Source organism: Quercus robur, chromosome 7, assembly GCF_932294415.1.
Source record: "Quercus robur chromosome 7, dhQueRobu3.1, whole genome shotgun sequence".
NCBI classification, from domain to species: Eukaryota; Viridiplantae; Streptophyta; class Magnoliopsida; order Fagales; family Fagaceae; genus Quercus; species Quercus robur.
The window spans coordinates 48,762,455-48,778,600 of NC_065540.1; the positions used below are offsets into that span (position 1 = coordinate 48,762,455).

At 34.8% G+C, this 16,146-nt stretch overlaps 1 protein-coding gene and 1 long non-coding RNA gene across 3 annotated transcripts; both read left to right on the forward strand.

The window, feature by feature from the left end:
* The first annotated feature begins 1,408 nt into the window (after positions 1-1,408).
* Positions 1,409-6,281, forward strand: LOC126691536 (extensin-like). The gene is made up of 3 exons (XM_050386566.1): positions 1,409-1,865; positions 1,937-2,485; positions 6,049-6,281. The coding sequence occupies exons 1-3, from the start codon at positions 1,409-1,411 to the stop codon at positions 6,279-6,281; spliced, it is 1,239 nt and encodes a 412-aa protein (XP_050242523.1).
* A 5,319-nt stretch (positions 6,282-11,600) lies between these two features.
* Positions 11,601-15,758, forward strand: LOC126693740 (uncharacterized). 2 transcript variants are annotated; one of them, XR_007645506.1, is made up of 3 exons: positions 11,601-12,051; positions 13,275-13,335; positions 14,925-15,758. It is a non-coding gene; the product is annotated as an uncharacterized LOC126693740 (long non-coding RNA). The 2 variants fall into 2 exon arrangements; XR_007645505.1 differs by having other exon boundaries at positions 14,928-15,758.
* Positions 15,759-16,146: the final 388 nt, after the last annotated feature.

Below are 16,146 nucleotides of genomic sequence, written 5' to 3' on the forward strand. Positions count from 1 at the left end.
TTATCTTGTAGTAAATTACCTTGAATGATACATAGTTTTTTTCTTTTTTTTTTTTTTTTTTTTTTTTTTTTTTTTTTTTTTGAGAATCTGAATGATACATAGTTATATTGTGTGTAACTTGAACCTATTTTGTGTATATATATCATTATTGATTTCAACTTTGGAAAGTCACTAACAACAACATGCCTTCATAATAAATAATTACAATGCTTAATCCCTTGAAAAAAAATATTAAGTGGCAGTTTATAGTCATCATATTATATATATATATATATATATATTTTTTTTTTTTTTGAAAAAAGTGTTGAATGTCGTTACTATTTTTCCTAATATATTTTCAATTATCAATTGTGATGGAAAAAAAAGAGCTCACATAATTTTTACTGAAAACATTATATTATCTGAGCAATACTTAAATGTGAGGGCATAAAGGCCCTGGTCTTTTTTTTTTTTCCTTTTTTTTTGTGAATCAAACATAACCAATGGGTGGATATATAAATCTCACAAACAACCGAAAATTATTTTATCAAACGCTGGTCTCCCACATATATTCTACATTTGCTAATAATGGATCTCGTGTGAAATTGGCATTTAAGATCACATAACAAGGCTGTAATGCGTGCACTGCTTTCACTCCAAATCTTAAGGTCATAAAGAAAGTTGATACATATTATTAAGGCATATGTAGCTATAAACATAACCTAAAATCTTGCACAATATATAATTTCCACTTTCACGTCCCATATGCATTTCCAAACAACTTCAATCAATTAGTGTGTTGCTTTTAAAAGTCCCCAAAGGGGAATCGAGTCAATCGACACCCATCGTTTTACTCTAGAGTCCTCTAACCCAAATCCCTATTAAAGTCACCGAGGACCAAACACCATATCACGTTCATGTGTGTGTACGTAGTGTAGTGATACACAATGTCTGGTAAGTTTTGAATATGCGAGGACTAAAATGATGTGGTTGTTGAGTGGATGAGATATTCACGGAATTTATGAAGGAATTCAACGTCAAAGGATGATTATTGATGTAATTAAAGGACCCAACTTAGAAGAGGACACGTGTCATCCTCTTATAAAGAAATAGTGGGCAAAAAGAATCTGCTTTTTGGTCCCTCTGTGCTTACTCATCTTAAGTAACAGCTGTTTCAATTTTTCCGCGATGCATGCTTTCGGATATGCGAACTCGTTGCCCAACACATATTTGGGACAAGTTGGCAACCCAGCAAGTGATGCCCCCTACAAAGTTTATATAAATATATATATTGGTAACCCTTCAGCCATTACCCTTGCACAAACTACAAATCTCCACACTAGTACTCAGATAGAGAGAGATGGAAAGCCTATCTTCTAAACAATTCTTTGCTGCATCCCTTTTCATAGTACTTGCCATTTGTTCCTACATGAACTCAAGCTTAGCCGCTACACCTAACCAGTTAAGCTCTGAGTTCTTTACCACAACTGTTGCCTTCCCCAATTTTCCGACCACCCACGACAGCCAGATCAAGGAAAAGGCATTTGCTACTGACAACATTACAACATCTGTTGCCTTGACCATTTCTCCGACCACTGGCGACAGCCAAATCAATGAAAAGTCCTTTGCTACTAAGATCATTACAACATCTGCGCCAGCCACCTATATCCCAGATTCAACATGCACTTCAACCAATCACAAAGTTGCAACTGCACCATCGCCGGAGTTTCCTGTCCTACGCCAGAAGCTTCTTAAGGGTCATACTCAGCCATCTGCTCCAAATCCAGCCACCTATATCCCACCTTCAACAAGCTCTTCAACCAATCACAAAGCTGCATCTGCACCATCGCCGGAGTTCCTTGTCCTACGCCGGAAGCTTATTAAGGGTCATACTCGGCCATCTGCTCCGAACCCAGCCACCTATAATCCTATATCCCACCTTCAACAAGCTCTTTAGCCAATCACAAACCTACACCTGCACCATCGCCGGACTTTCCTGTCCTACGCCGGAAGCTTCTTAAGGGTCATACTCGGCCATCTGCTCCGAATCCAGCCACATATATCCCACCTTCAACAAGCTCTTCAACCAATCACAAAGCTGCACCTGCACCATCGCCAGACTTTCCTGTCCTACGCCGGAAGCTTCTTAAGGGTCATACTCGGCCATCTGCTCCGAACCCAGCCACCTATATCCCACCTTCAACACGCTCTTCAACCAATCACAAAGCTGCACCTGCACCATCGCCGGACTTTCCTGTCCTACGCCGGAAGCTTCTTAAGGGTCATGCTCGGCGATCTGCTCCGAATCCAGGCACCTATATCCCACCTTCAACAAGCTCTTCAACCAATCACAAAGCTACACCTGCACCATCGCCGGAGTTTCCTGTCCTACGCCGGAAGCTTCTTAAGGGTTATACTCGGCCATCTGCTCCGAATCCAGCCACCTATATCCCACCTTCAACAAGCTCTTTAGCCAATCACAAAGCTACACCTGCAGCATCCCCAGGCACAGTACTGTAAGAGAGTCCTCCGCCTCATGCTATGACCTAGCCCACATGAATATATATATATTCCCTATCTTTTCTTTATTACCGTGCAGTATTCAAAAAAGAAAAAGCATTAGCAGACATATATGTAACTGTTTTGGTTCAACTGATGTGTTGTATGGATCATATATGTATGTCATGATAATATGAACTGGGGTTTATATGTGTATGTGCTTTGTGTGTATGTGTGTGTGTGTGTGTGTGTGTGTGAGTGTTTGGTTAGCTGCATCAACTTTCAAAGATCAAAGGCTTAGTCTTCTTAAGCTATAAAATTTTATATTACGGAATTCCAAAATTTGATTCTTTGTCTCTTATCTACTTCATAGCAAATCTGTCTGACTGCCGAGAAAATAGAGGGATAAAATGGACATTAAATTCTAGGCCAGACCACAGCGTTAAGAGTATTAAAAAGTTCAGTGCAATTTAAGTGTGATTTGAGTTGAAGTTGGATGAGATGTAGAGCAGTTTTGTATTTTGTATTTTGTATTTTTGGGAACAACAAACACACCCTAAAGTAAAATCTAAACAACAGCTTAGACAAGCTTGGCGAGGTCGGCGACCATGCAGGGTCGCCGGCGGGGACGATGCGTCTCAAAGGCTCTTCCGATGGGCTATTGTAATCTACTTCGAAGTGCCTTCAGTATTAGTAACCAGCTCTCTCCATTTTCATGTTAATATATGTATTCGGTGAATCTCTCAAGAAACTTACGTACTCAGAATTTGACACCGACTTAGAGTTAAGAGAGGTGAAAGATGATGGTATTGGAGATAATATTAGAGATTGTAAACTCCAGAATTTGATCACCAGCTGCAGTTGCAGAACGCAGTCGAATGGTGGTCCCCATTTGACAACCTCGTGGAAAAGCCCACCCAAAAAGAAAAAATTTAACCTGACAAATTAAATCGTGACATTTTAATTTGAACTTTTTTTTTAACGTAAAAGATAGAAAAACTTTACCTCTAATTAAATACTATCAATATTTACTAAAAATCATTAATTGTTTTTTTTTTTAAATCGTTAATAGAGTAACTCATTTGGTGGAGAAAGTAGTTGTCTTTTCTTCTTCTTTTCTTTTCTTTTCTTTTCTTTTTTTTTTTTTTTTTTTTTTTTTTGATCACAAGTAGTTGTCTTTTCTCAAAATTAGAGAGAGTACAAATTAAAACACAAGAAGATAACAACAATAAAAAAAAAAAAAATTTTAAACATAAATAATAAATAGTGACTATTTTTTAAAATATATATACATGGTGTTTAGAATATCATCATTTATAAAGTCTAGGGTTTACCCAAAATTTTATTATGATCCGTAACTTAAATATAACGCTTAATTATTATTTTTTATTTTTAATATTTGTTCAATGTGTTAAAATTGCCTTTTAACATTTTAAATGTGTCAATTTAATTATTAATATTTTGATATTATGTCAAACTATTCCCTCGTTGAAGGGGGTGGATTGTGGATATAAAAAATAAATATATTAAAATAATAAATAAATAAATAAAACCTAGACTAAAGTATCCACTGAGAGAGAGAGAGAGAGCTGTCGGTTTTCCCATATAGTTAGGTGGTTCTGTTTCTGTGAACAAAGTAAAAGCTAAAGTGAGTAGGACAGTGAACTGGGAATGGCTTCATTCTCATTCGATATTTATTAGTGTATACAACTGTGTACACGCTCTACAAAGATTTAAACCATTTCATCAAAAAAAAAAAAAAAAAAAGATTTAAACCATGTGCGGTGTGCCAATTGTGATAAATGCCCCACTTGTTCATTTACCTTCACATTTATGACTCTCTCTCTCTCTCTCTCTCTCTCTCTCTCACACACACACACACACACACAGAGGCTCTAGGGATTACCATATGATGTTGAGACTTGAGAGCATGTATGTAGCATTGCAATGATGTGGGTGCCACTACCATGTGCTCCTTTTTTTCAGCCATAGCACCAATATACTATACTCTTCCTATAAGGCACCATTTAATTTCAGTCATTATCAGCATTTTAAGTCGGGTGAATACCCAGATTTTTCCCAATCTATCACCCATTTAAACAAATATTAATAATAATAATGCTAGAAAAATAATTTTTAAAAGTAATCATCGATTAATAGAATTAAAAATTTGACAGCAATATCTTTCTCATACAAACAAATTTTCATTTAGAACAGAGAGCTGTAGCTAAGTGGCTTAAATAAACTATGAATCATGTTCTATTGAATTACTAACAAGCAATCCATAAAAGCACGTATAAGCTTACATTCCAATTGAACAGGACATCATTTGGTAATGAAAAATTATCCGTTAGAGTGGTAGGCTAACAAAACTTCTAAAATTCTAGAATGAAGTAAGAAACTATAAGAAATTTACACAAGATAAAAATACCTTAGATTAACAAAAAAAAAAATTGGATAAGACTGTCATTTTGATTAAATGAAGTAAAGTGACTACATCTACATACAGTAGTAAAGTAGAAGTTTAGCTTCTACCACCACCAAAAAAAAAAAAAAAGGGGGGAAGAAGAAGAAGAAGGTAGAAGCTTAGCTTTTCATTGAGTTCCCTCAACATAGGAGAAATTATATAATAAAAAAAAAAAAGCCAACATTACTTACGATTATAGTACTACCTACTAACAATATAATAAATTTCTATTCCTAGTATTCATTTAATTTGAAAAGTAAGAAAAGTTATCACTTATAAATAATTGGACTTATTTTTTGTGAAAATTCACGGATTATTTAATGGAGAAATGGAGAAAGTTTAGTTACAAAATTGGTTGTATCCTAAATATACAACTTTACTCAATAAAATAAACATTACTACATATTTTGAAAATCTAATCGTTAAATTACATGTTCGTTACACTTTTAATACACATGTCAAATTTTATATCAATCGGATATTATTTGCTATATGATCTATAAACTTATATTTTATGCATGATTTTAAACTACAAAAACTTACAATTTAGATAATTTATTGATAACATAGTTATTGATCTTTAATTTTTTAGAAATTTTGCAAGCATAAAGGATATAAGAAAAAATGTAATCCAATGGTGGATTTGTTAAAAATCACCTCCAATAAAAAGATATTAAGGCTTAGTTTGGATTGGGCTGAAAACCAGCACGTCTGTGTCTGCGTTTTTCCCCCCCTTTTTTTTTTCATGCGTTTTTGAGACTTGTGACTACTGTTCATGCACTATTCACTGAACAGTAGCCGCAAAGTTTGACTTTTTTAACTTTTTTCAGCCAATTAGTGCACATTGTATACTGTTCACGGATCCACAAATTTTACTTTTCAGTAACTTTTTCATTAAAAATGGGTCTCACGGTACTATTCACACATTTAAAAATTATTTTACTACAGTGTTTTTCAGTTTTCAGTTTCAGTTTTTAGTTTTCAGTTGTATCCAAACGGACCCTAAGTGAGGTTAAAGCTTAAGGCTACAACCAATTTTATAACTAAACTTTGTCCTTATGTCATATAGTCTTTTTTACTTTTTTTTTAACTTTCTTTCACAGAAGAGGAACATAGTCCATCTCCATCCAAAACTCCCAATGCAGAGAGCGGGATGGCAGAGATGGGAGGGGTTCCTCCGACTTTACACTCACATGCCCAGCAAGTAGAAACAATTGGAGTTGGATTACTTACGAGTTCAGAGATATACTTCATTTGTACTAACTTCTCTGCTATAACGGCAGCAAGTGAAAAATTGGGAGTGCAAAACTGCACTGTACAGCAAAATGGAAAATAAATTTTTGGTAAAATGAGTGAATAATTTCCAAATGAAATATGTAATAAGTAACTTAATTTGAGAAAATAAAGTGAAAGCTACAGTTAAGGAATTGTTACCAACAAAGAATAAAGGCCAGTCTCTCAATAATCTTGAACAAAACAACAACCATTCATATTGCAATGACAATGAAAATAATCAACACAAAATAAGCAAAAAAGATTGACAGCAGCCCTGTTTGCTTCAGGGCAAGCATTTGCAATTGACAGAAGCCCTGTACAAAAGATTAATAATAAATAAATAAATAAAAACAATGTTACTACTAGGACTACTGAAATCAGTAGGTCGAGGGGAACAAATCAAACTAGTCCTACAATTGCTTTTACAGTTTGTTCAGGAAAGAAGGGATGCAATGGGGCGTATATAGATAACTTTTATCTAAGCATCTGTTAGGTCCAAGGGGGTTATTGTAAATATCACACTTGTTTTTTAGGTGTTAGAATGTTTAGAGATTAGAGAAACAGGATTGAAGAAGAAACTAGACTAGAGTTTAATTGTGAGATAATGGGAGAATGAGATAAAACAAGGAATTATTTAATAAGTGAGAGTGAGAGAACTAAGATTGAGAAGGAACTGGGGAGTGAATTATAGAGAATTCAAGAGAGAAAGATCCAAGCAAATGCATCACTATTCACTAATGAGATTAGAGTTACAACTTACAAGTTGAGTATTTATACAGGAACTTGCTCCAATCCTGAGGTCGACCATTTAGCACATGTTCCTCAACCAATAGCAATCCTGAGGAATCATATATGAAGCAGAAATAAATAATAAAAAAAAAAAACTTGGCTTAAACTGGGGAATCAAAATATTGGGTTCTTCCATAGAGTCCATTAGATGTTTGCTGAATGTAGACGGTGTCAAGCTGGAAGACCTTGAAACAATTAAAGAGCTAGTTGTGTCCTATTACAAAAAACTATTGGGCCAACTTCCCTCTCAGCTCTATAATTCAGATATTGCAAGTATCACTTTTTTTTTACCCATAAAATTTTCTTGCAGGCAAAAGGAACTGCTGCAGGGTGGGGTAACTGCTTATGAAATCAGGGATACCATCTTCTCAATGAAGGATGAAGCCTCTGGTCTATATGGGTTTTCTGCACTCTTCTATAAAAGATCCTAGCCAGGATGTCACTATGTTGTGAATTGGGATAATTTAATGAATATAAAAGATAGTTAGTCAATTCAAGATGACCAATCTCCTAAACTTAAGAGAGGAAATCGACTTGTTTGGTTAATTTTCTGCTTGATTCTCATTAATGCATTTAACGTAGACAAATAGCCAAGGATGAGATAACCTCATCAACAAATCCTAAAACATGGGAACTAATCCTATCCTTAAACATAGGAATCAATTTGAATACAAGCAAATAACAATACAAATCTACTACTACCTTATTCAGATACAGATCTATCACTAAGTCTAAATTTAAATACTTCAAATTCAAATAACAATTTATCCTGAATATCATCTTGGGTCATAACACACTAATGCTGTATTATCCTTCTTCAACACAGGGAGGCTGCTCAAAGAGGTTAATTCAAGTTCAACCATCAGTACTTTGGTGCCTAAAGTTCCAAATCATTCAAAAATGGGGACTTTAGGCCTATATTTTGCTGCAACCTTATGTACAAGTGCACTACTAAGATTCTTGCTAATAGACTTAGACCATGCCTTGCTAATATGATTAGAAATAACCAGACAACATTCATTCCTAATAGGTGCACTGCAGAAAACATTATTCTTGCTCAGGAATTGGTGAAAAACTATCACAGGCAGAGGTGTATTCTAAGATGCCTTACAAAGGTGAATCTCATGAAGGCATATGAATATATGATTCCATCCATTTGGACTCTGCATTGTTTAGCAGCCATTGGAGTACCTGAGAAGTTTGTGGCATAAGTTAAAGAATTCATCTCATCTCCCTCATTCTCATTAGCAATCAATTGAACTCTAGTGGGTTTCTTTAACAGGGGTAAGGGTCTTGCTATTTTCCTTTGGAGAGGTATTGATGGTCTTGTATAAGGTGAAAAAGCAGCTTGGGATGCTGTTTGTTGTCCTAAAAAGGAAGATGGTCATGTTCTTAAAAGGGTAGAGGAATGGGATAAGGCAGCCATTATTAAATTCATATGGCTTCTCTTCGTCCAAGCTGAATACTTAAGAGTTGCATGAGTCAAGTTGCAGATTCTTAAGGGCCAAAGCTTCTGTTGTGTTAGGAGCTTCCATGACTGCACTGCTCTTGGGGGTGGGGTGGAGGAAACTTTTAAAGCTCAGGACCTATTTAGGCCTCTCTAGGACAAGTTTGGTCATAGGGTGGTATATGAAGCTGCCAGCACTGTGAATGCCAAATTAGCTAGTGTCATGAATGGTAGAAAATTAAACCGGGGTCCTGTTAGGTCAAAAAACCTGGTTACTATCCTACACAAGTTGCCTATGATCAAATTTGGGGATAATGATAAGGCTTTGTGGATTCCTTCCAGAATAGGGTCCTTCATTGTTGCTAGTGATTGGGATTAAATTAGGCAGGATTATCCTAAAGTAGAACGGTGAAAAGTTATTTGGTTTCCTAAAGCTATACCAAGACTTGCTTTCATCTCACGGTTGGCAACGAAGGACAGGCTGAATACCAGAGAAAGATTGAAAAAATGGGGTATTGGCAGGGACATGCCATGTGTCCTTTACAGGGCAGCTGTGGAGAATAAAGACCATCTATTCTCTAAGTGTTCCTTTTACAAAAGGTCATGGAGGAAAATTAAATTCATGTGTTGTCAAGAATCCATTGCTGATGATTGGGATTCCAAATGTTGCTTCCTTGAGATAAGATTTTGGTAAACTAGGACTCAGTGCAAACCCTTCATCGCTGCACCCATACAAATGCTGTTATATTCCAAGGATTGGTTAGATCTGAGGAACATATGGGGAAGAAGTCAAAAAACAGGTTAGACCTCGAATTGAGGCTGGAAAAACCTATGCTGATTCCAGAGTTAATAGGGAAACAAGCTATAGATGGGGATTTGCAGAAGCTACCCTCAAGCATCAAGCCCCTACAAGATAAAGAATGTGCTGAGTCTCTGCTATGGTTTAGCTGGTTGCTGGAATGTTGTTACAGAAATTTGGTGTGGCCTCCTTGGCTTAGTATATTTTGTTGTATCTCTGGTAGACGGATTGTTGGCCTGAGTAAGCTGGATTTATATTCTTTGCAGGCTGTTGCTGCATAAATGGGCTTTTGTTGTATTTCCTTAGCTTCTGGTTTATTTTGTTTAGGTGTTTCTATGTGTAGTTGGCGCTGCCTCCATGGTGAGGGTGTCGTTAGTATCAGGTTTTTGGCTTTGGCCTATGTGTTGGTTTTGTAATCCTTTTTGTATGTTGGTGCTTACAAAAAGAAAAATAATTTTAAATCAAGCAAACTTCTCTCTGAATCCTCAAATGTAGCAAGCTATTTTGCTAAAGAGAGACTATCGCTAGATGATATTAGGCAACTCATGTCAAAGCCTTGAATGTATTTCTTTCCAAGCTGTGCAGAAAAGAATGTAACTGTACAACTCAAGAACTAGCAAAGTTTTCTCATCAGCAAAAGTAAGAGCCTCAGATGTGGCTTGAGGATTTTCCCTCCTTGCTCCCAATTCCTTATTGAATTCAATCTCTTTACACAATGGTATCTAACATTCATGTGCTTAAAAACTAGGACCCACTTCCTAAAAACCCAACACAACAAGTCAACAACTACCAAAAGAAAACTAGGAACCCAGTTTCGAGAATTTGACACTTTCTTGGCATGTTATAGTTAATCAAGAAATAGCTTTTGACACCTTCAAAAACAAAATTAACACAACTGAAAATCCCAAATACTTTACAAGAAATAGCTTTATCCGAACACAAAAACTACGATAATTTTTCAATAAACGTCATGAAATACCCAGATCAGAAAATTATAAACATAAAATATGTTATGGTATAGAAAATTACTTGCCATCAGCAATCGCGGTTTCTGATTTCCTGTTCAAGCTCTGTTGTGGTTGGAGTGGGTGGGTCCCATCGTCACCTTCGCTTCAGGAAAACTCTCCGACTGTGAAACCATGGTTGATGGTTGTATCGCCGAAGGACCAAACCATATGGTTTATGCCGCGTTTTAGACACAACTTTCAAGGAAATTTTCATTTCGAACTACGGGCGCGCTTGTTAGTTGTTACAAACTTACAATAGACACACGTGCCTGACCATTTCCTGTTACAATATGATTTAATTCAACATTTTTTTAAAAGAGATGAGTGTGTAATATTGACTATTCTGTACATCCCCTAAGTTATTACATAGAGAATTTCATTGGGTGGTCTCAAGATGCTGGCAAGAAATTTTGAATCTAAAATCTCAAACCTTATTATTTAATTTTTTACATTAAAACTACACAATCCCTTTAAAATGTAGCATATTTCTATAGAACCCATGGATAAATTATGGTGACTTTTGGAATATGTTAAACATATAAGGTTTTATGTGCAATTTTGTATTTTGGTTAATTGATGATTTCTCTGTTTGGATTGAAAAGGGTCCTTGTTTCATTGAACAAGCTCTTTTTCATAATGTAATTTCTTTTTCTAGTGTTTAATAAGTTTCTAGTATTTCCATAAATAAAGAAAACAATGGGGTCTTTAAGGGTCTGTTTGGATAGAAGAGTGGAAAATTTGGAGGATGGAAAATTAGTGGGAGGATAGAAAATATTTAGTTTTCCCTCGTGAGTGTTTGGTTGGAGGGATGGAAAAGTGGGAGGGTGGAAAACTCTTTTGTTTGGTTGAAAAGAAAAGTGAAATGATAGAAAATATAGTTTATATAAATTGACTATTATACCCTTATTATATAATAGGTAAGAAATAGATTTATTTGTACTCATTAAATAATATAAAATTTACCAACAATTATATTTTTCAATGAGAAGTGTTACGTCCACAATATTTTTCGTAATACTTTCATAACAAAATTTATGTGGAAAGTTGTTACTAATTTTAATGAACCCACCACTGAAATTATTTTTGTACTCACTAATATTAACTAATAACAATTTGTTACTTAAAATTTATTGTAAAAATATTGTGGTAACATTTCTCAAGATTTTTTTATTATTTATATTATTTCTCCTTTCTCAGCCTTCATTTCATCCATACGTTTTTTTTTTTTTCTTCTTATTTTTCTCCTCCACACGTTATCCTTATCTCTATCCCCCTTCTTTTATTTGCTTTGTCTCCCTATTCAAGAACGTTCTAGGCTTCTAACACTAGTAGGCGCAACTCTCATTCTCCAGCTCTCTCTCTTTTTTTCTTTTTTCTTTTTTCTTTTTTACTTGATTCCAGAGGGCATTTGTATAAAAATGCCATAAGTCCACTCTTCTCTCCACAATTTTCCTCCTGATTTGGGAGGATGAGATTTGTGGGCCCGGGAGAGAAAATTTTCTCCCAGATTTTTCATCCTCAGTATTTTTCTTCTTTTACCAAACAATGAAAAACACTTTTTCACCCACTTTTCCTCCATATGTTTTCTATCCTCCCTTAAATCACCACCACCAAACCAAACATAGGATAAGTAAAATTGTTAAGTGTAATATGGAAGGAATATAAGGGCTAAGTGGTAAAACAACGAATAAGTTCTCTTTTTCAGTTCTTGAACCACCTCGCTCTCTTTCCATCAAGAATAGAACACCATACCAATGGAGGTCAAATTCGGTTTCAATGGGTTGTAAAGGTAAGAAAATAGAACTTTATTTCTTTGGTAGTAGACCTAGTGGTATTGTTTTTACTATGGCTGAATGGGAAATTGAATTTTTAAGATTCGGTTAACTGAATTTTTATCTGGGCTTTGGTTGTGTTGAAACTAAGTAACAAATTTGAGATTTAGGATTTTGATTTTGTACAGGTATGAATTTGGGGAATGAAGGGCTGACTTTTGAAGAATATTTTGATGATTTTTCTGTTTTGCTGTGTGTTGTTGGAATGGTTTTGTCATGCCTGAATTTGGGGGTTTTTCCTAATTTTTTGTTATATGCGTTTGCCAAAAATTCTAGTGCCTGAATTGAAGGCTTTGGGGTTGGTGTTTGACATGTCTAGTATTTGCATATTGAATTTCGTGTTCAAATAAGCCCATTTCACCATACTTTGTGAATTTACAGGAAAACTATTTAATATTGTCAACAGAAAAATTTGTATGTATGTGATAGTTAAAAATCTATCGTAAATTCTATAGATTAAATTGGGAAGCCTGAGATTTTTAGAATGAAAGCTAGGACATGTAGCTTTATTTTGAATCAAGTTTCAATGCATGTGGTTTGATATTAAGATCATAATGATTTTTATATTATGATCTTAAATCTGTCAGGACAGATTTGAGTTTACTAAATTACGTGAGTTTTAATAAATTCTGTAGAAGTTATTTTGAGCTGGAATATTCAGAATACGTTTTAGACTTCTAAGATTACATCCTTGTAAAATTTCAAGTTATTTTGATAACTCTAAGTGGGTCAAATTCATTTCATAAGAGGGCTGGTCTGCAGACAATCAGCTAAACTGTAACTTTAAAATATTGGAACTTTATTGAATTTGTTCTTTAATTAGGTTTGTTGGATTGAGTTGTATTTTTGGATTAGCTTTTATTGGCATGTATTCTACTTGGTTGAATTTTATTGTACCTTGATCTTGTCATTTAGTACACAAAGGAAAGGCATAAGCCTTACTACCCCTGTTTATGATAGTTTTTGATTTCATGGATGATGTATTGATGTGTGACATTGCTTTGTTAAATGCTTGTTCTTTGAAGTAGTGCATTAAAAGGTTTGATGTATGAAATTTGTATTTGGGAACCTCCTTGAGGTGGGTTAGGAATCCTTTGTACCTTGTGAGTGCTTAAGGTTGGAATTTTTATGTTTGATTTCTCTTGGATCAATGATCTAAGAATATTAATCCTGGGTTTAGGTGTTGCGAGTACCCAGGTTTGAGCTTTTTCAAGTTAGGTTCTCATCTCTGCTACTATGAGGTAAGGGAATTTTATTTTTTATTGTTTAAAATAATTGGAATGTCATGACACTATTTGAAAAGCTTATATTTTATTAAAATCTTTTAACAAGAACATTATGTGCATGGTTATGTTTTATGCAATTAAACTAGTGGAGATGTGATCTTATATCTAAACTTTATAAAAAATGATGGGTTCAAGAAGCAAGATTTGTTTTTTTGGTTTATAGTCAAGTCATATGGTATGTTTTGAATTTCTCCGGTAGGGGTATCGATACTGGCTTTCAATGGAATGTGGCTTAGGCTAAATTGTGAGACGAATAAAGTAGCTTGTCCTTGTTTCGTCCTAACCAAATTGGGTGGATGTCGATCATCCCCACTATCAATAAAAGAATCATAACAAGGCCTTGTAAAAAACCATGAGGGGTGCACGAGGTGTTATGCAAACCCCTAAAAGGATGAGGGGCCAAGGCCAGCTATGATTGATGATATGAGTATGTATGTACCCAGGAATGCCCTACATGGCAGGGATTGTTGGATGCCTGGCAAAAGAGGGCTAGATGCCTCACACTTTACAAGCTGACCAGAAAAATTGACCAAAGTATCATTACAAGTAATTTTGTTTCATGATATGATAAAGTAAATTATTAATATTTAATTGCCAATAATTATGTTTTAAAGAGATGAGGAAACAAGTTATATGATGTTAAATCATGGAAGTATGATTAAGATGTTATGTTCATGAAGTTAAGAAGTTTGTATTTTTAAATCAATAGTTGGAAGTTAGAAGTTTTGACATAATCAAAATTTTTATTATGTGACCTTGAGATATATCTATAAGGAAAAGGTTTTTATGCAATTTGGGTTGCGGGAATTTTTATGCAACTCACTACAAGTATGTGGTGGTTAAAAAAACCATCCACGTGTACTTATAATCACATGACATTTTAACGAGTCATGTGACTTAAATAATACATGTGGATGAGTTTTTCACTGCCATGGTTGCATAAAAACCTTGTTCTATTTATAATTGATGGTTTTTGTTATGACTTGGAGAAAAATATTATATGTTGTGTTTATCAAGTAGCAAAAAGAACTAATTTGTTCACTGGTTTAGTTTGGTCTGTGTTAATATCAAGTTTAGACTTGTTATTAACATGTCGGCCATGGTTGCAATTCTGGAATTCGAGTTTGGGTCGTGACACTAATAGGATTTGGTATATTCTTGTACTTTGTACTTCTATTCTATCATAGTGAATTCTACTGCCAAAAGGGGTTTTCTGTTGAGATATTCCCTTCGTAACCATATTGTTGTGTCTCACTTTTCTGCTTCTATATCTATCTTGCAATATGGTTGTGCACTTTATTCACTGAATTGGAACTTAATTGGCAATGTAGTCAAGTTGGCGTAACATTGAGTAACACCAATCAATTGGGAAATTTAGGATATACATGTCATGGTTGCTTAAAGATTGTGTTATCATTTCTTGGCCATGGAAGATTACAAAGCAAAACCTGCCAAATCTTTTGTTAGGTTTTTCTTTTGTTGGCATATTCTGTGTCAAAATTTTCTTCTAATTATCCTTCAAATACTTTGTATTTTGGTTTTAGTAGGTTGATTTGTAATTTGGTTGAAGTTCAAGTACTGAAAATTGAAGTTTCTGCAAGGAGAACTTCGATTGAGTGAGATTGGATCTTGGTCCTGCGAGTTTGAAACATATCTGGCATTTTAAATTCAGTTGAAGACATTTTTGCCTAACTTTTGGTTGATCGAAACGGTCAGAACAGCAGAGAAATCAGGTACGAACTTCTCTATTGTTTCAGCAATTATAGGTCTCATTTCCTATGAAATTAAACCATAATTAACATCTACAAGTTGACAAAAACCTAGCAAATTGTGAGAGCCAAACACTTGGCCTTTCTCTCTACTTTCTCTCTCTCACCATAGTCAAATACTTGAGAGGAGATCAATTCCTTCTAACCCATCACTACCTTTGTTCCTTTGTGTAATGAGGGTTGTTTGAAGCTTGGGAATCATTGGAGCTGCTACGTATTCAACCAAGGAGACTTAAAGATTGCAATTGGAGCTCAATTGTGGATCTAACAACTAGATTAAAGAAAAGACTTGGTAAAGTTAGTTGATAGTAGGAGCTTGGATGACATGAGTATATAGATAGCACTAGGCTTGGAGGGTTTTGTGCATATCTTGTACTGCAACTATTCATTAGAGTAGACCATTTTGGTAATTGTGCTGCAGAGGGTTTTTTCCACCCGTTTTTTGGGTTTTCCTCATCAATAACACATCTAGTGTTATTTTTGCCTCTTTGGTATTGTGAATTTAATTTTTGTGGTTTCTACATTTCATAGGCTCTAATGTTTTTATCCATGTAATTGTTGGTATCCATATCATTGGTTAATCACGTAAACTTGGTGTTAAGCGATAAATTAGCCTTAATTGATTAAGTCATAATTAAAATTTGGGGTCTAAATCAATACCTTGGGCCCCAACCACCAATATCACTTAACATAACTAATTAAATGAGTCATATGCATTGCACATGACAAAATATGTCATATTTCTATTGGTGGGGGGAATCAAACTTTGTCCTTAGGTAATTTCTCATCTTTCAAGTGTGTTTAATCAACTAATGAATTACGATTTCAGGATTTTGGCTTCTAATAGAAGCTTGTGTATCTTTCCTGTCCGTTTGGGTTGCACTTATAATCTAGCTTATTACTTATTTTTCCTACTTTTTTCGAGTCTCATGTGAGTTATTTACTTATTTTATTCAACTTTTACTTATTTTTCTTACTATTTTTGGGTTCCATGTGA